The 19657-nt window shown below is 45.8% G+C and overlaps 1 protein-coding gene across 12 annotated transcripts in view; it reads right to left on the reverse strand.

The window, feature by feature from the left end:
- DST (dystonin) overlaps positions 1-19657 on the reverse strand; it is a 690079-nt gene that overhangs the window by 329564 nt on the left and 340858 nt on the right. For all 12 annotated transcript variants that reach the window (XM_073626702.1, XM_073626693.1, XM_073626691.1 and 9 more), the window contains one exon: positions 15838-15965. In XM_073626702.1, the coding sequence (XP_073482803.1) occupies positions 15838-15965 (128 nt within the window). The remainder of the gene's footprint in view (positions 1-15837; positions 15966-19657) is intronic.

The raw sequence follows: 19657 nt of genomic DNA on the forward strand, positions 1-19657 counted from the left end.
AACGCTCCTCTCTTGACCAACAGAAGACTCAAAACTATGTTTTCCACGACCCTGTAACCTACTGGAGTCAGGAAAAACATTCAATAAAATCCTCTTTAACGTGTCCTCAAGAGATTTTATCTTCTGCACTCTCTGTGGGGACAGGATGAGTTCAGAGACCTTCCCCTTATAAAGGTGGTGAAGGAGGGTTGCCAACCAGTAATCATCCTTCTCCTTTATGCCATGTATTCTTGGGTCTTTTCGCAGGCTTTGAAGCATGAGGTTGCCCATGAGCCTCAAATTTGCTAAGGCTTGAGAAGCAGACTCCTCGGGGTCACTCAGGATGATAGAATCTGGAACTTCCTCCTCCCAGCCATGTACTACTCCCAAGGGTCCTGGGCTTGGAAAGCCATCGCTTACAGATTGATTCATGTCTTCCTCTTCTTCGAAAGCCTATGAAAGTGCCAGAATCCTCCTCCTCATCCTCCTCCCCTCTCTCCACCTGTGTGTTCTGATACATAGGAATGATGGTTTCTGGATAAAGTGGGCCTTGAGAGGAAAGGAAGTCCTCCTCTTCCTCCTGCTGCTCTGCCTCCAGTGCCCTGTCCATAATGCCATGCAGAGTCCGCTCCAGCAGGAACACAACAGGGATTGTGTCACTGATGCATGCACTGTCACTGCTCAACATCCTTGTGGCCTCCTCAAATGGTGACAATACAGTGCATGCATCCTTAATGATCAGTCATTGGCGTAGGAAAAAAAAAGCCAAGGTGGCCTCAGCCTGTCGTCATGCCGTACTGGCACAGGTACTCGTTGATGGCCCTCTGCTGCATGTATAGCCGCTGCAGCATTCCCAAAGTTCAGTTCCACCTGGTGGGCATGTCACAAATCAGGCGGTTTATGGGGAGGTGGAATTCCCAGTGAATTTCAGCCAACCGAGCACTGGCTGTGTATGACCACCTGAAATGGCTACAGACTCTTCTGGCCTGCTTTAGTACATATTGCAACCCTGGGTACGTACTTAGGAAACGCACCACCAAAATTAGGACATGTGCCAGGCATGGCACATGTGTCAACTTTCCCTGTCCAAGGGCGGACAGGAGGTTTGAGCCATTATCGAACACCACCATTCCTGGCTCCAGCTGGCGTGGTTTGAACCACATCTGGGCCTGTCCCTGCAGAGCTGCAAGAATCTCTGCTTCGGTGTGGTTCCTGTCCTCTAAACACACCAGCTGAAGCACTGCATGGCACCTTTTAGCATGACTCTGGGAATAGCCCTTTTAACGCTTTGAAAGGGAGTACCTGATGTTCACAGGACAATTCTGCAGAAGAGGGCATGGAGGTGGCAAAGGAGGAGGAGGGGGTAGAGCTCACAGGTCTGGCATCATCATCACCAGCTGTATGGAGACGTGGGGGCACAACAAGCTGCAGCACCAAGCCCTGTCCTGCATCCTTTCGAGTTGCAAACAGCGTTACCCAGTGTGCTGTGAACAAAAAATATCATCCCTGCCCATGCTTGCTGGACCACGTGTCAGCAGGAAGGTGGATTTTACGGCTGACTGCCTTGTCCAATGATCCCAGAACATTCCCTTCCACGTGATGGTAGACAGATGGAACGGCCTTACATGAAAAGAAGTAGCAACAGGGAACCTGCCATTGTGGTACAGCACATTGTGCGAATTCACGGAAGGAGGCAGAATCCACCAGGCTGAAAGGCAGAAGTTGGAGAGCCAACAGCTTTAACAAGCTTGCATTCAGACGCTGGGCATGTGGGTGGCAGGGACTGTATTTTTTTTTTTGGAGCAAAAAAATTTGCCAGCTACAGTCTACAGCTGGTGGTGTGCTACTGGCAGATGTGCTGCTAGGACCTGGGACACCCTGTGCTATACCATCATCCCTGTCAGTGGAGGCTGCTGAGAGGTAATGACTCTGTATCACAGGGGCAGACTGAAGTGGATAAGGAGGAGGAGGAGGGACAGATTTGTGCCACTTTTGTGTGGCTTTTAGGTGCTCTTGCCAACGTGCTGAGTGGTTGAATGTTAAATGCCTTGTTAAGCATGAAGTACCCAAATGGTTGGTGTTTTTGCCACATTTGCTGTGCCTGAGACACAGTTTGCAGATAGCAACAGTGCGATCTGCTGCAGATGTGCTTAAAAAAGCCCAGACAGCTGAGCTTTGGGGAGTGGGCCAGGAGATAACAGCTGCAGAATGTGATGGAATAGGGTGGCTGCTCTCTACTCTTTCTTGATGTCGACCTCCTTGGGGTTGTGCCGCCTCACCTTCAGTTTCCTCCTCTGCTCTATCTGGCACCCAAGTCGCATCAGTGGCCTCACCATCATCATCTCCACCCCCTCCATCTTCATCATTACCACTGGAGACTTGGCAATACGCTGCAGCCTTGGGAACATGAATGCCAAATTGTCTACCAGTGTTCCTCCCTGTCATGAAGATCCTGCCAGTAATCAGCGATCTGCGCGCGCGTTCACGGGTGCTGTCACGCACGGGCACGCGTGCGCGCACTCCCGCTAGTGCTAGGCGGGCTATTTAAACCGGCCTGTCACACTCAATCCCCGCTGTCTGCTCTACAGCGTTCCGTGTGCCTTAACCTGATCTGACCTGTGTACTCTACTATCTGACCTGGTTTCCTGTTAGACCATCCTGCTATCCGCCTGCACCAGACCCTCTTGGCTTGCCTGACCATCCCTCTGTGTTACCCTTGGTACCTTTGCTGCTTGACCGATACCGACCTCCGGCTTGTTGACCATCCCTCTGTCTGATACCAGTATCCAGTCTACTACCAGCTACCTTGTTTCTGGTTCCAGTCCAGCGCTCCAGTCTACTACCTGCTGCCTTGTTCCTAGTTCCAGACCAGCGTTCCAGTCTACTACCTGCTGCCTTATTCCTGGTTCCGTTCCAGCGTTCCAGTCTACTACCTGCTGCCTTGTTCCTGGTTCCAGTGCAACGTTCCAGGCTACTACCTGCTGCTTTGTTCCTGGTTGCAGTCCAGCTCTTCAGTCCTGCTTACTTACCTGCTGTGGTTCCGGGTCCTCTCTGCATTCCAGCCTACTCTTCAGCTTCAGGCTCCAGAGGGTGCCACCACTCCTGAACTTCCGGTGACTGTTGATCCTGCCAGGCACCCATACCACTCCTCACTCCTGGGCCCTCTGTCTCCATTCCAGGGGAACAGGAGTGGGAGCTGTAAGGGAGGTCTTTCTCTGCACTTCAGGCTCAAAACCTACCAGGTACGTGACAGTAGCAGACAGCCATGTCTGAGCCTGAGCAGGGAACATCTCCCATGGAGGAACTTTGTGCACACCTGGCAGGATTGACTGAAGCAGTCAAGAATCTACAGCAAGGATACACCAGGCTGGAGGAACGAGTGTTAACCTTGTCTAATCCCACTGGGGCCCAGGGAGCTCCTTCCGCTCCTGCTCCTTCAGTCGGGCCTTCCTCAACGGTGGTCATGCTCCCTCCAGAACCCGACGCCTGAACGTTTCTCCGGAAATCGCCTTAAATTCAGGGCTTTCCGCAACTCCTGTGAATTGTTCTTTGCTCTTCAGCCACGTACCTTTTCCCTGGAGGCTACCAAGGTGGGCTACGTAATTTCTCTGCTTTCTGGTGACCCCCAAACCTGGGCCCATCGTCTCTTGGAGCAAAAGGACGTATCCCTGACTAATCTCTCCACCTTCTTTGACGCTTTAGGTCAGCTGTATGATGACTCCCAGCTGTCCGTGACTGCAGAAGCGGCTTTGTACACCCTTCAACAGGGTCGCAGGGCCACAGAGGACTATGTGGCGGAATTTAGAAAGTGGAGTGCGGACACAAATTGGAATGATGCGGCTCTCCGCTATCAGTTTCGGATGGGACTCTCTGACTCTCTGAAGGATGAATTGGCCAGAGTGGGTACCCCACAGACATTAAATGCACTGATTGATCTAGTCATCCAGATCGATTGACGCCTAAGAGAACGTAGGACTGAGAGAGCTATGGGAACTTCTCGCCCAACTTGGGTTACCCCTAAAGTTCTTCATCATATGTCACCAGCACCACCTACCTCCACGTTTAACCCTCCTGAGCCAATGCAACTAGGGGTCCTGCGGCCTTCTCTTACCCAGGAAGAATGAAAACGTTGTCGAGTGAATAATCTGTGCCTGTATTGTGGGGAACCTGGGCACTATGTCAGGAACTGTCCCCTTAAACTTCGTAAGTGCCTATCCCTGTCCACTGACTATGTTGCACCTCTGGTTAAGAACACTACTCACCTTGCTCTCTCTATCCTGTTACAGCTTCCAGGAGAGACTCTGCAAATAACCGCCATTATTGACTCTGGAGCTTGCAGTTGTTTCATGGACTCTCTTTTTGCTACCCAACACCGGATACCCTTGTTGCCTAAAGCCAATGGACTTTCCATCCATCTAGCTGATGGAACAGCCATTAAGTCTGGACCTGTTACCCAAGAGACTGTTCCAATACCCGTCTCCATCTCCAATTCTCATCAGGAACTGCTTTGCCTAGATATAATCGCCTCACCCCTGTTTCCCATAATCCTCGGCATGCCATGGTTACAGGCTCACAATCCTGAGATTAATTGGATCACAGGTGAAGTTACCTTTTCTTCTCCATATTGCCAACAGCCTTGCAGATTTCAGAACGCTCAGGAGAACCCTACCTTGCTCTGCTTAGATACAGATTCTAGTCTACACCTCTCCATCCCCTCTGCCATCATGATTTCTTAGATGTATTCAGCAAGCAGGGGGCAGAGGTCTTACCCCCTCACCGGGCCTATGACTGTCCTATCGAATTACTTCCCGGTGCTGAGATTCCTTTTGGAAGGATCTTTCCTTTGACTGAAGTAGAGCAAGGGGCTTTAAAAGAATATATCGATGAGAATTTAAAGAAAGGCTTCATTCGTCCATCCACGTCTCCAGCAGGTGCAGGCATTTTCTTTGTACAGAAGAAAGACAAGACCCTCAGACCATGTGTAGACTACCGCGAGCTGAACAAGATCACTGTAAAGAACTGTTACCCTCTTCCCCTGGTACCGGAGTTGTTCCAAAGACTTGGGACAGCTACCATATTCACTAAACTTGACCTCCGCAGAGCCTGCAATTTAGTTCGTATTAGGGACGGAGACGAATGGAAGACCGCCTTTCGTACCCGTTATGGACATTTTGGATACCTAGTGATGCCTTTCAGTCTGTGCAATGCCCCTGCTACATTTCAGTACTTCATCAATGATGTTTTACGAGACTTCCTAGATCTGTATGTTATCGTCTATTTAGACAACATATTAATTTTTTCTTGTTCCCTTGAATCCCATCGCAAGCACGTCAGAAGTGTGTTGGCCCGGCTTCAACAACACGGTCTATATGCAAAAGCTGAGAAATGTGAATTTGAACAGGAAAGTATTCCATTTTTGGGGTTAATCATTTCCAGTAGAAGCATTAAGATGGACCCTCAAAAGGTCGCTGCAGTTTTAGATTGGCCAGTCCCGACAGACAAGAAGGGAATCCAGCGATTCGTTGGATTTGCTAATTTTTACCGTAAATTTATTAAAGGGTTTTCATCATCACACCCATCACACAGCTAACTAAACAAGGTACACGCTTCCACTGGTCTGCTGAGGCCCAAAAGGCTTTTGAGACTCTCAAGGGCCTTTTTACTTCTGCCTCCGTACTAAAGCATCCAGATTCCTCTCTGCCATTCGTACTAGAGGTGGACGCATCCGAAATCGCAGTAGGGGCAGTGTTGTCCCAAAGACAGGGGACTAAGGCCCTGTTATACCCTGTGGCCTTCTTCTCTCATAAATTGTCCACGGCAGAGAGAAATTATGATGTAGGTGACAGAGAGTTGTTGGCAATCAAATCAGCGTTGGAGGAGTGGCGCTATCTGCTGGAGGGTGCCGCTCATCCAGTCTTAATTTTTACAGATCATAAGAACCTGAAGTATTTGAGATCTGCAAAGAGGTTGAAGCCTCGTCAAGCCAGGTGGGCTCTCTTTTTCTCCAGGTTCTCCTTTCATGTCACTTACCGCCCTGGCTCCAAAAATACCAAACCTGATGCCCTATCCAGAATGTTTCACAAGTCCCAAGAGGTTTCCCCTCCAGACACCATTCTGTCCCTGGGGAATTTTCTTTTGCTTCAGGGAGACCTGCTTTCCCAGATTAAGCAGGCTTCCGCGGAATTGGGATCTTCCATTAGGTCAGAACTCCAAGTTAAGGATGGGTTACTATGGCCACGAGAATAGGATCTTTATACCTGAAACTCTACGAGTTTCAGTACTAGAACTCTGTCATGATCATGCATTGGCTGGGCATTTTGGCGTGGCTAAGACCACTGATCTGGTACAGCGTACCTTCTGGTGGCCTCAGTTACGCGAAGATTGTAGGAAATTTGTTGAGTCCTGTACCACCTGTATTAGGAACAAGGGGCACAGAACCAAGGCATGGGGATTACTAAAACCATTGCCTGTCCCAGATAGGCCATGGAAAATGCTTTCTCTAGACTTTATTGTGGAATTACCTCCGGCTGGGGGCTTCACCTCAATTTTTGTCATAGTAGACCGGTTGTCGAAGATGGCCCACTTTGTCCCAATGAAGGGGACCCCCTCAGCTACAGAAACGGCACTCATTAAAGAAGTCATCAGGCTCCATGGGGTACCGGTTAATATCGTTTCAGATCGGGGGTTACAGTTTACCTCCTGATTCTGGAGGTCTCTGTGCAAAACACTGAACATTGAACTTTCATTTTCATCTGCTTATCATCCCCAGACTAATGGGCAAACAAAGAGAACAAATCAGACTCTTGAACAATATTTACGCTGTTTTTCTTCTTTTGCCCAAGATGATTGGATTTCTGTTCTCCTATTGGCTGAATTCGCCTACAACAATTCTATTCATTCCACTATCAAACAAACTCCATTTTTTGCAAATTATGGTTTCCACCCTTAATTTTTGCCTAATTCTCTTCCAGAGTGCACAGTACCCGCAGTTCAAGAGAGGTTGGACTTCTTTACTTTCAACAACCAAGTTTTGCAGGAGACCATGACCAGGACCCAGGAGTATAAGGCAACCTTCGATAAGAAGAGGCGAGGTGAGCTGTTACTTACACCCGGGGACCAGGTATGGTTATCTACAGTAAATCTCAGGATGGCTTGCCCGTCAAAGAAATTGGGTCCCAAGTTTCTTGGACCATTTCCTGTCAAGCGAAGAATTAATGAGGTGGCATACAAACTTGAACTTCTGGATTCACTAAAAGTGCATCCAGTATTTCATGTGTCCCTGCTCAGACCCTCTATTTCTAATCCATTTCCAGGCCGAAGTACGGATCCTCCTGATCCAATTTTGGTAGATGGGGAGGAGGAATTCGAGGTGGAGGCTATCATGGACCATAGGAGAAGAGGTAACCAAAATCAATTTCTGATAAAATGGAGGGGGTTCGGCCCAGAAGAAAATTCTTGGGAACCTGAGGATAATATTCGTGCTGAAAATCTGTTGCAATCTTTTAAAAGAGCCCATCCAGAGAAATTTCTTCAAAGGGGCAGCCGGAGGCTGCCCCTTGGGGGGGGGGCAATGTCATGAAGATCCTGGCAGTAATCGGTGATCCAGACGCACGGGGACACGGCCACGGGTTCCACTGCGCATGCGCGTGCGTTCACGGGTGCTGTCACGCACGGGCACGCATGCGCGCACTCCCGCTAGTGTAGGCGGGCTATTTAAACCGGCCTGTCACACTCAATCCCCGCTGTCTGCTCTACAGCGTTCCGTGTGCCTTAACCTGATCTGACCTGTGTACTCTGCTATCTGACCCAGCTTCCTGTTAGACCATCCTGCTATCCGCCTGCACCAGACCCTCTTGGCTTGCCTGACCATCCCTCTGTGTTACCTCTGGTACCTTTGCTGCTTGACCGATATCGACCTCCGGCTTGTTGACCATCCCTCTGTCTGATACCAGTATCCAGTCTACTACCAGCTGCCTTATTCCTGGTTCCAGTCCAGCGTTCCAGTCTACTACCTGCTGCCTTGTTCCTAGTTCCAGACCAGCGTTCCAGTCTACTACCCGCTGCCTTGTTCCTGGTTCCGGTCCAGCGTTCCAGTCTACTACCTGCTGCCTTGTTCCTGGTTCCAGTCCAACGTTCCAGGCTACTACCTGCTGCTTTGTTCCTGGTTGCAGTCCAGCTCTTCAGTCCTGCTTACTTACCTGCTGTGGTTCCGGGTCCTCTCTGCATTCCAGCCTACTCTTCAGCTTCAGGCTCCAGAGGGTGCCACCACTCCTGAACTTCCGGTGACTGTTGATCCTGCCAGGCACCCATACCACTCCTCACTCCTGGGCCCTCTGTCTCCATTCCAGAGGAACAGGAGTGGGAGCTGTAAGGGAGGTCTTTCTCTGCACTTCAGGCTCAAAACCTACCAGGTACGTGACAGTAGCAGACAGCCATGTCTGAGCCTGAGCAGGGAACATCTCCCATGGAGGAACTTTGTGCACACCTAGCAGGACTGACTGAAGCAGTCAAGAATCTACAGCACTTCAGGCTCAAAACCTACCAGGTATGTGACACTCTCTAGGCTCATATTCCTGTCATCCTCAACCTCAGAACCAACATCTGAATTCAGTAATGGCTGGGCATCATCAAGGAACAAGTGGCTGATGCTGTGGTCAAATAACTCAGCTGACTCCTCAATGGCTGATGTTGGGGCTATGGCAGGAATAGATGTGTGAAGGAGGCAGGTTTATCCACTCTGGCAACTGCAGGGGACTGCACACTTATCTCTGCTTGCATGACAAAGGATGAGGAGGATGAGGAAGGTTTAGTAAGCCAGTCCACTGCCTCCTCTGCATGCTGTGGCTGGACAGCATGGGCAAACTCACTAAACAGAGGAAATGATGCCCTGCCTGAGGACTGACCACCACGTCCACCTTTGCCTGCGAACACATATGTTGCTGGCCCCCTTACAGTGTCAAGGGAACGTCTGCCTCTCCTTGTTGTCCTCCCAGACATTATTGGGAGGGAGGGGGCGGTACTTATAAGCATGTAAAGAAGAAGTTGAAATCTGTATGTAGATGCACTTTAATTGATGTAAAGAGGTGTTTGGCACACTTTAATTTAAGTACTCACACTACACAGACACACTCCACGGATACACTATAATATACTGCAATATAATGCGCCAAACGTACAGTGACGCACAGAACTACATGGCGTTAAACTGGCAGTAACGCACACAAAACTACATGGCATTAAACTGGCAGTAACGCACACAGAACTATATGGTGTTAAACTGGTAGTAACGCACACAGAACTATTTGGCGTTAAACTGGCAGTAACGCAAGCAAAACGATATGGTGTTAAACTCGCAGTAACGCACACAAAACTATATGGAAATAAACTGGCAGTAACGCACACAGAAGTAAATGTCGCTAAACTGGCAGTAACACACACAAAACAATATGGCGTTAAACTGGCAGTAACGCACGCAAAACGACATGGCGTTAAACTGGCAGTAACGCACACAAAACTATATGGCATTAAACTGGTAGTAACGTATACAAAACAATATGGTGTTAAACTGGCAGCAACACACACAGAAGTAAATGTCGTTAAACTGGCATGAATATAAAGGAGAATGTAGATGTGGCGCTGTTCTGATTATGAAAGAGGGTGTTTTATAATAAAGCTGCTGTGTTACACCCTCTGCAGTCCTCCAAGACCAGATGTGAATAGTGAGGAGATTAATAAACAGAATGGCAAAAGAATGTGTAGATGATAAATTATCAGCAAGAGGTACCTAGACCTATATGTGTGCACCCCCAGCAGGGTGTGGTACCGTATAGCAATATACAGATATGTTATCCTCTAATGGCTATGTCCAAATCAAAAGAGGGAGTAATTGGATGGGTATCAGCATTAGTGTGCATATACTCTCCACTGGGTGTGGTGTCCTGTGAAATAATAGTCAAGTGTGTTGCCCCCTAATATCCACGTCTGGATTTCAGAAAAAGGAATAGGTGTGCATAAAGAAAACACCAAAAATGGCTTTCCTATAATGATGCTAGATCCTCTATATAAGACCGGTGTTTGGGGTAAAAGCTGGTGTCCAACTGGGATACTAGTTTGTAATAAAAAAGATGTGTCTAGGTTGTGTTTCCCCCTCTGGCAGCTACTTGTCAATTTGGTGTCGGCAACCAGAAAGGGGCAAACTCCTAATGTTTTTTTAAAAGCTGGTTGTGTTAATATAAAGAAATGTGTCCAAGATGTGTTACACCCTCTGGCTACCTAACCAGTGGGCAAAAGGTGTGCTTATGGAATATAAATGCCTATGAACTAAAATGTATGATATTCCCAATAATGTGATTGAAATATCATAAATTTAACCGAAATAATTAATAATACATTCTACAAAAAATTTGTATAAATATACTTAGCAGTGAAAATAACTTGGTAAAAGTGCATATTTCAAAAGTGCCTAGTGCTCAGAAAGTGTCCAGTACTAACAAATAAGCTATAGACTTCAAGAAAAAAGTCCAGTGCTTGCTGAGGAATAATATTTAAAAAAAAAACTTCTTGTTCAGGTGCCAGCTAGTGATGGTGCTCCTTATTCATGCTTCTAATGTGTATGCACTCACCAAATAGTCTCACCCCCACAGGGATACTGCGCGGTCAACAAATAGCCTCACCCCCCCAGGATTACTGCGCGGTCACCAAATAGCCTCACCCCCACAGGGCTACTGTGCGGTCAATCAGTTAAACTGGCAGTAACGCGTGCAAAACTATATGGCGCTAAACTGGTAGTAACGCATACAGAAGTAAATGGCGTTAAACTGGCAGTAACACACACAGAACTATATGGCGTTAAACTGGCAGTAACGCACGCAAAACTATATGGCATTAAACTGCCAGTAACGCACACAGAGGTAAATGGCGTTAAACTGGCAGTAACGCAATCAAATAGACGGTGTTCAACCGTCACTACACTGACGCTATCTGAACTGTCCCTACTCTAGCTATACACTAATGTAAAGATTACTGACACGGTCTCACTACACTACACTGTAACTATCTGAGCTGTCCCTACTCTACACTAATGTATGTATGAATGACACGGTCTCACTACACTACACTAAACTATTTGAGCTGTCCCTACTCTAGCTGCACACTATGCAAAGCTGAATGATGGCCCTCCTCACTACACTCACACTATCCCTAGACTGACACTAAACTAATATTCTACACTGACAATTGAAGCAAAATAGCACAGTATAGTACACTAACTAATAGCACTGAACAGAGCCCTGTTCTATCTCTCTCCACCCCAAATTCACACTGAAAATGGCTGTTATTGAAAGAATACTTTTATATTGTGGGGCGGGAATGAGCCATGATTGGATAAAGTCATGATGACAGTGTCAAATCATGACTCTGACAGTGCTCTGTGCCCTGATTGGCTGAAGCTTTCACCGCTTCAGCCAATCAGGGCTTGCAATGCACTGTTCAGCGCCGCAAATTCTGGTCGGTTCGGGGGGCCAAACACATGGTCGAACAACCCATTTATTCGGCTGTTCACCGAACAACCGAGCGAAAATTCGGCCCGAACTTATGCTCAGGCCAAACCGTTCGCCCATCCCTATATATCACTATACTTACGGCACTCCGACAGGAAACTTGCAGCTCCCCTAAGGAGCGGCAGTTATGTTGTTTGCCCGCCCCACCTTGCCCACCCCTCTTCTTGCATATTTACAGAACATTTTGTATTCTGTGAACTATTCACAAAATACAAAGTGTTCTGTGAATGGTCAAGGGAGACCCTGGAGGTCTTCTTTAAAGCTTAAATCCATCTAGTTCAAGAAAAAAAATATATGGATCTTTTAGCAGCTCAAAAAGGCAACTCTGGCTGGTAAAACCACACAATCTCTGGTACTGTCCCCTGCAGAAAAACCTACTCACTGATCCAGCACTGATCTTTTCCAGGTTGAATGATACACCCTCCCCAGCCCCACTGTCCTGGACCTACTGGAAAATGCTTTAGAGAGTGGTCATTATGTGGCACCTCTCTCTTGGCAGCATTTAGAAACCACCCTCAATCAAAGGAAGAAGAGTTAAGAGAACCGATGAAATCTCTCAACTAGACTGAAGACACCTTGAAAATTTTTATTTAAACTACATTTTTCTGAAGGGCTGGGAGTGGGGGGATCCTGAGGACAGAGTTGGCTATAATGTGCACTACCCTTACATGGGCTACTATGTATTTGACTTTTTTTTTTTTTTTAATGGCACAAATTCCATACTTTGGTACTTTGGAAAACATTAAAATAAGATATCAAAATGATATCACCTAACAGTCCCGTGATTTTTACATGTACAGTATTCACTTGCTTTCACTGCAACTTTCTGCACAAGCCACACACCGATTGGTGATCAGAAAACTTACCATGCAGTCTTTTTTTAAGGATAAGTTCACTTTTGGTAACATGTGACATTTCGCATACTTATTTAGGGCGTAAGATGTAACATTACCAAAAAGCACCTGCCTGCACCCCTCAAATCCTCCAATGTGACAGCGGGCAGAAATCTTCTCCCCGCACCCGCTTCCACAATTTAAAAAGACTGTAGTGTGCAGAGCTCTGTCCACACCTGCAGCACACATTCACAGAGATCTCTGCATGAATAAAGTACAACTACCAGGGGGCGCATACGCGATGCGGGACGGACGTGTCTAATCACAGCTCCTCCGGACCTGGACTGCCAGGGCCATTTCGTACCAAACTCTCCCGATTTCTTCAAGCACCCCTGTGGGACATCCTTGTGCATGCCGATGGGCAAAAAGGGGCGCAATTGCCACTCCCAGCACTCGCTAACCAACTACCTACTCAGCGTTGGGAAATCACAGGCAAAGATGACCCAAAATTGCTACCGCATATAGCATACGGAACCGAGAGCGTTGTGATGTGGATGGGAATACCACTAGAACAGAGGAGAATCCACCATCTGTCATGTGACACATCTCCCACACAGTCATCGCTCTATATATAAATCCACCACATGATACAGACCATTTTCTGTCTTCCAAGGCTCTGATAAAGAGGAATCCCCTCAAAACGCGTTATCCATTGATTCAGCCTATACCCTTGCAAGGGTTTTTTAATAATTTCCACTATTTTATCAAATGAGAATATTGTAACCTGTTTTTATGAACACATAGTAATTTTCGTTGTATTAATTTATTTGTTTAGAATAAACTTTATTTATCAACTTGATTCATGCGTTAGGTCACACGCCTCCTTTCTCCCTCATCACCTGCTTCTACTTATTTGATATCATAAACCTCTATACCACTTGCTCCTGATGAAGAGGAATGATGCATAATCTTGAAATGCGTAGATTTTCACTCTGTACATTTGCACAAGAGTGATGTAAACTAAGTGTTTTTTTTTATGATCTCATGTGGATACATTACACTGAACTTGTAAATCTGTGATACAAACTTCCTATGTATCTATTCTATTTTTTCTAGAATTTGTATTATTAAACTTATTTAAATTTTATACATTTATTGTTTGCATACGTAATTTTTGGAGTCATTGCCTTTTAAAGTCCCGCCAGAGGGTTCTTGTTTTGCTGTTTCTATGCTTTATTAGGGATGTGGGCAAGTGCGCAATACTTATTGTATAACATTGTATTACTGAATGATATCACCTTTGCTGTATCATAATTTTACTTTTGATCTTACAAATAAAAACGTTTGTAAACAGAAGTACAACTACCATCTGCCACTGCATCAGACAGCATATACTTCTCACTAAACTGCGGGGGGCTGGTGAGTACTCTCCTAGTTCATTGAGCTTACTTCTCCCTAGTAACTGTCTGCCCATATGGGAGGTACAGGCAGACAACTATATTGAGATTCTGCAGTCTTCTGATCACGGGTGCAATGCTCTGCATGCTCCAGAAAAAAAGAATAATAAATGCACTTTTTTTACCTGCAAAAAATATGTGTATTTATTTTTTAAAAGGTGAATTTAGCCTTTAACAATGAAATTAATTAACATTACAGAGAACATAAAGTGGCTGTAAAGCCTAAACATTTTTTACCTTAATGCATTCCTTGCATTAGGGTAAAAAATGTTTAGGTGTCAGCATGCCCCCTCACCACCTCTTTTACTTACTTAAGCCCTCATTCGATCCAGCACTGTGCACGTCTGCAGCTCTTCTCTCCCCTTACTTCTGGGTCTTGCTGGCTTTGCTGGGGCACTGGTAGCAATTGGTTCCCAGTCAATCAAAGCCAGTGAAGAGGAAGTGGGGAGAGGGGGGCAGGGCCAAGTCCCGTTGTCTGTGTAAGGGCTCTTTCTCACGGGGCGGATCAGTGATGATCCGCCCCGTAAATATCCGCTTGCTCAGCGGGGATCACTCCGCCGATCCCCGCTGAGCAGGAAGATGACAGGTGCATCGCTGCACACTGTGCAGTGATGCACCTGTCAGAACGCCGCTCTCCCCTATGGGGGGATCGGATGATGACGGACCGTAGTGTCCGTCGTCACCCGATCCGAAAACGGATGGAAAAGTAGGTTTTTCCTCCGTTACACTTTTCGGATCGGAGCGGGTCGGATGTCAGCGGACATGTCACCGCTGACATCCGACGCTCCATAGAGATTCATGTATGTCCGTTTTTCATCCGAAAACGGAAGGATGACAAACGGACATACGGATCGTTAGTGTGAAAGAGACCTTAATGGACGCAGCAGTGGGGCTCGGGTGCGAGAACGCATGAGTGCCCCCATGGGAAGCGGCTTCACATGGGGGCACTGGACAGAGGGGAGGGGCTAGTAGCACCGATGGAGGTTTGCAGCCACTTTGTGCAAAACCATTACACAGAGCAGGTAAGCATAGACATGTTTGGTTTTTTTTTGTTTTTTTATTACCTTTACAATCAATGTAATCATGGCTGTAACCATGTAGGCTTAAAGCAGACCTTAAGTTTAAAATGTGTCCTTTCCTCCGAGCAACCCTTCCCAAGTTTAAAAAGCTTTTTTTTTTTAACCATTTTAAAAAATATATGGCCCTGCCCCCCAGTGCCATTCTCCCTGCTCTTGCAGCTCCCTTGGTTATCCCTGTCACATATCTCAGGAGGCTGCAAGAGCAAAGATAATGGGTGGCGGGAGAGTGGAGCTGCACATATCATTGGGGGCTGACTGTCTGCACCTGAAAGCGATAGCAGGGCTCACAATGACATCAGAGAAAAAGATGGTGGCACAGGACCAGGAATGTAACAGCAGTGCATCAGATTGCAGAAGGACAATGCAATATTCACTGGGCAGGATGTGGATATGATTTGAGAACACTGCATAACGGGTAAGAAAACGATAAAAAAATAAATAAAATAAAAAACAGAGGGGGGGTGAAGTTCCTCTTTAACTATGAAAGATTTACTGTATACAGTACTTGTTTACTTGTTTACCTCTACTTACTTTTTCTGAGAGTGAAACATATGTTTGATTGTCATGAGTCAAGAGGGATTCTGAAGTCTAACAGCAGTTTCCCTGTCAGCTCCCTCACCTTACATATCTCCTGGTATACTGTGTATACTAATGCTTTTATGCACACTGATAAGTTAGAAGACGTAGGGCCATACAGTTGGCAGGGCAGCAACTTTCTGTCCTGATACAGGATACCCAAGATGAAATGTCATAGGAAAAGTATAAAAAAGCTCAAGGCTAAATAAGCAGGCATATTTAAGTATTTTATAGATAAGCCTGCCCAGCTATAATAAATTAAGTATAAACATTCAGATTATTGTACAAGTCCAACTATGACTGGCTTTCATTCACAACTGCTAAAGCCACATTTGTAAATCCAGATTTTACTCACCTTTCAATTTCAGGCCTTATTGCTTTCTCTCTTTCAAACATGGCGATGATTAGCTTTCCCCATTCTTTTTCTATATCATTTGGATGGTATCCTTGAGAAAGCTTGATGCGGCCAAAGTTAATCCATGGCTTGATGGACACAAACATTTTTAAGATAAAATTAGTTCACATTATGCTTACTAATTTTGCAATTAAATTCAACACATAAACCTAAATACCCATTATGCTCACCCATTGGAGCACAATTATTTACAGTGCAGACTCTGATTTTGTAGTGGGCCCCCCAGAACAAAAGCACTCATAATAAACTTAATTTATTATAAAAACAATGGGGAAAAAAATGCCAGTCATTATACTAAGTTCACTTATACACAAATGACTAGAAATACTGTTCATTATCATTAGTATTAATAATACTTTATTATTAGAAAGTCATTGTCATTAATACCCCATTACAAATTAGGAAGAGTCCCTGTTATTAGGTGTTCCTACAATATCTTAACAGCCGCGCTAAAGACCAACATCTCATTTTCATGCCACCTTTGCACACCAATAGGGGAACATAACTGGTGTTAAAATTCATAATTTTGAATAATAGGTACATTTCCACTTGAAAGGGAAATAATGGGCTGCTTGTAGGTGGGGAGATCTATGGATCAAGAACAGACTATTATAGCCTTTTTACTAGTGGGGTAATGTGCAACCATACAGTCAAAATTCCAGCATGGGTGCATGCAAATCAGAGTAAAATCTGATCTGAGGATCTGTCTGCGTCCACTGGGTACACAGAATTCCAGCAATATCATCTTTAAAAGATATGCCCTTGAACCATGTTTACTTTGCTGTTTCTTGACTACATATATTTGAGCCTCCACTGTTACATAGATGCCAGTTGTCCAAAATTTGCTGGAACAGTCCTGCATCTTAGCCCTTTACCCACCGATACTGTGTCCTGGGCCAAGTCCCGGGATCACAGCATTAACATTCTTTGAGTTGGTATACATTAACATTAACACTAAAGTGCATTAGTAGTGGGGATTGGGGCAGTGAGTGGGTATTCCCAGCATACTTAGAGACAGGGTCTGGGCATGACCAACCTACCAATAGGGTGTAATGGGCAGTCACGGCATAGTTAAAGGCACTGTCTGGGTGGGACCAACACATAAAGTGGCCATGATTTCGAAGCGCCCACCCAAAAAGTGGGTGCACAAAATGTGGTCCATGAGTTAACAGTTTCCCAGAATCCAGAACCATCATGTTGGTAAGCGTGCAGCTCCATGTAAATTATAAATAACAATAAGTGTAATCTGTAATCTCTGTTTATTCTCTGTCAGCCAGCCTAAGGAAATATTGCGTAAATAATAACTGTATCAGCACAGAGCGGTACTGTGGATACTATACAGATAGACAGTGTCACGTCCCATTAGGATTGAAGAAAAATTGGAAAAAAGGCTTGGACTTTTTAGGCACGACCTGACAGAATGTACAAAAATATATTTTTATTGCATAAACATAGTAAACAACATATATATTAAAATCCCCATTAATGAGTCAAATACTATTTAAAGTAATGCAGCTGTAAATAACCAACTTGCAGCTACATGGATTCTGAAAGATGAAAAATCATTTCATTGTGGTAATGAATCCAAGAGTGCTGGATCTTGGCTCTACATATTACGCTCCTTGCGCTTCTTCGGGAGCATCAGCATGATACATAATATGGGGTATATGAAGCATAGGCTAACAGCTAAAAAGAAACAAGAATAAACAAGATGCCGGGCAGTTGCTGGGGAGTCAGGTAGTTCCGTCAAGAATTATAGTTTAGATGTAAAAGGTCAATTTCACAGAAGGCTAGCAATAAAAGATGGGGGGCTTGTTTTTCGAATTTTTTTATTTTTATTTTTTGTCAGAGAGACAACGGTAGATGAAGCATATGGCAGACAGGAAAGGACACTAACAGGGTCCTCACTATAAAGTAATTATTGCCACAGGGAACCCTGTGGCTACACACATTTGGTGTGTCATTGCAGTGACGTTCCTGAGGGGTTCCCTGTGAGGAGATCACCTAGTATTCTACCTGGCTTCCTGGATTGTGTGGGGAGGTTGCTGCTATTGGCCTCTTATGAATCAGTGGAGATAATTACTTTATAATGAGGACCCTGTTAGTGTCCTTTCCTATCTGCCATATGCTTCATCTACCGTTGGCCCTCTGACATCAAATTTTTTAAAAACACCCCCCCCCCCCATCTTTAATTGCTAGCCTTCTGTGAAATTGATCTTTCACATCTAAACTATAATTATTGACGGAACTACCTGACCCCCCAGAAGCTGCCCTGCATCTTGTTTATTCTTGTTTGTTTTTAACTGTGAGCCTATACTCCTATACCCCATATTATGTATCATTCTGATGAAGAATGAAGAAGCGCAAGGCGCGTAACATGTAGAGCCAAGATCCAGTCTACATTGCTTTACTCTAAGAGCCCTTTCACACTGGGGCGGTTTGCAGGCGCTATTGCGCTAATAATAGCGCCTGCAAACCGACCCGAAAGTGCCGCTGCATGTATTCCTGTGTGAAAGCCCCGAGGGCTTGCACACTGGAGCGATGCGCTGGCAGGACGGTAAAAAAAGTCCTGCCAGCAGCATCTTCGGAGCGGTGAAGGAGCGGTGTGTATACCGCTCCTTTACCGCTCCTGCCCATTGAAATCAATGGGACAGCGCGGCTATACCGCCGGCAAAGCGCCTCTGCAGAGGCGCTTTGCGGTGGTATTTAACGCTTTCTCGGCCGCTAGCGGGGGGTAAAACCGCCCCGCTAGCGGCCGCATACTGACGGTAAAACGCCGCTAATAATAGCGGCGTTTTACCGCCGACGCCGCCCCAGTGTGAAAGGGCTCTAATATAGACGCACTATTGGATTTATTACTGCAATTAAATAATATTCTCATCTTTCAGATTCCATGTAGCTGCAAGTTGGTTATATACAGTTGAATTACTTTAAATAGTATTTGACTCATTAATGTGGATTTTAATATATACAGTGGCGATGGAAAGTATTCAGACTCAGGTGCTGTCCATTTCTTCTGATCATCCTTGAGATGGTTCTACACCTTCATTTGAGTCCAGCTGTGTTTGATTATACTGATTGGACTTGATTAGGAAAGCCACACCCCTGTCTATATAAGACCTTACAGCTCACAGTGCATGTCAGAGCAAATGAGAATCATGAGGTCAAAGGAACTGACTGAAGAGCTCAGAGACAGAATTGTGGCAAGGCACCGATCTGGCCAAGGTTACAAAAAAATTCTGCTGCACTTAAGGTTCCTAAGAGCACAGTGGCCTCCATAATCCTTAAATGGAAGACGTTTGGGATGACCAGTACCCTTCCTAAGGCTGGCCGTCCGGCCAAACTGAGCTTTCGGGTGAGAAGAGCCTTGGTGAGAGGTAAAGAAGAACCCAAAGATCACTGTGGCTGAGCTCCAGAGATGCAGTCGGGAGATGGGAGAAGGTTGTAGAAAGTCAACCATCACTGCAGCCCTCCACCAGGCGGGGCTTTATGGCAGAGTGGCCCGACGGAAGCCTCTCCTCATTGCAAGACACATGAAAGCCCGCATGGAGTTTGCTAAATAAAAAACACCTGAAGGACTCCAAGATGGTGAGAAATAAGATTCTTTGGTCTGATGAGACCAAGATAGAACTTTTTGGCCTTAATTCTAAACGGTATGGGTGGAGAAAACCAGGCACTGCTCATCACCTGTCCAATACAGTCCCAACAGTGAAGCATGGTGGTGGCAGCATTATGCTGTGGGGGTGTTTTTCAGCTGCAG

Source organism: Aquarana catesbeiana, linkage group LG04, assembly GCF_042186555.1.
Source record: "Aquarana catesbeiana isolate 2022-GZ linkage group LG04, ASM4218655v1, whole genome shotgun sequence".
NCBI classification, from domain to species: Eukaryota; Metazoa; Chordata; class Amphibia; order Anura; family Ranidae; genus Aquarana; species Aquarana catesbeiana.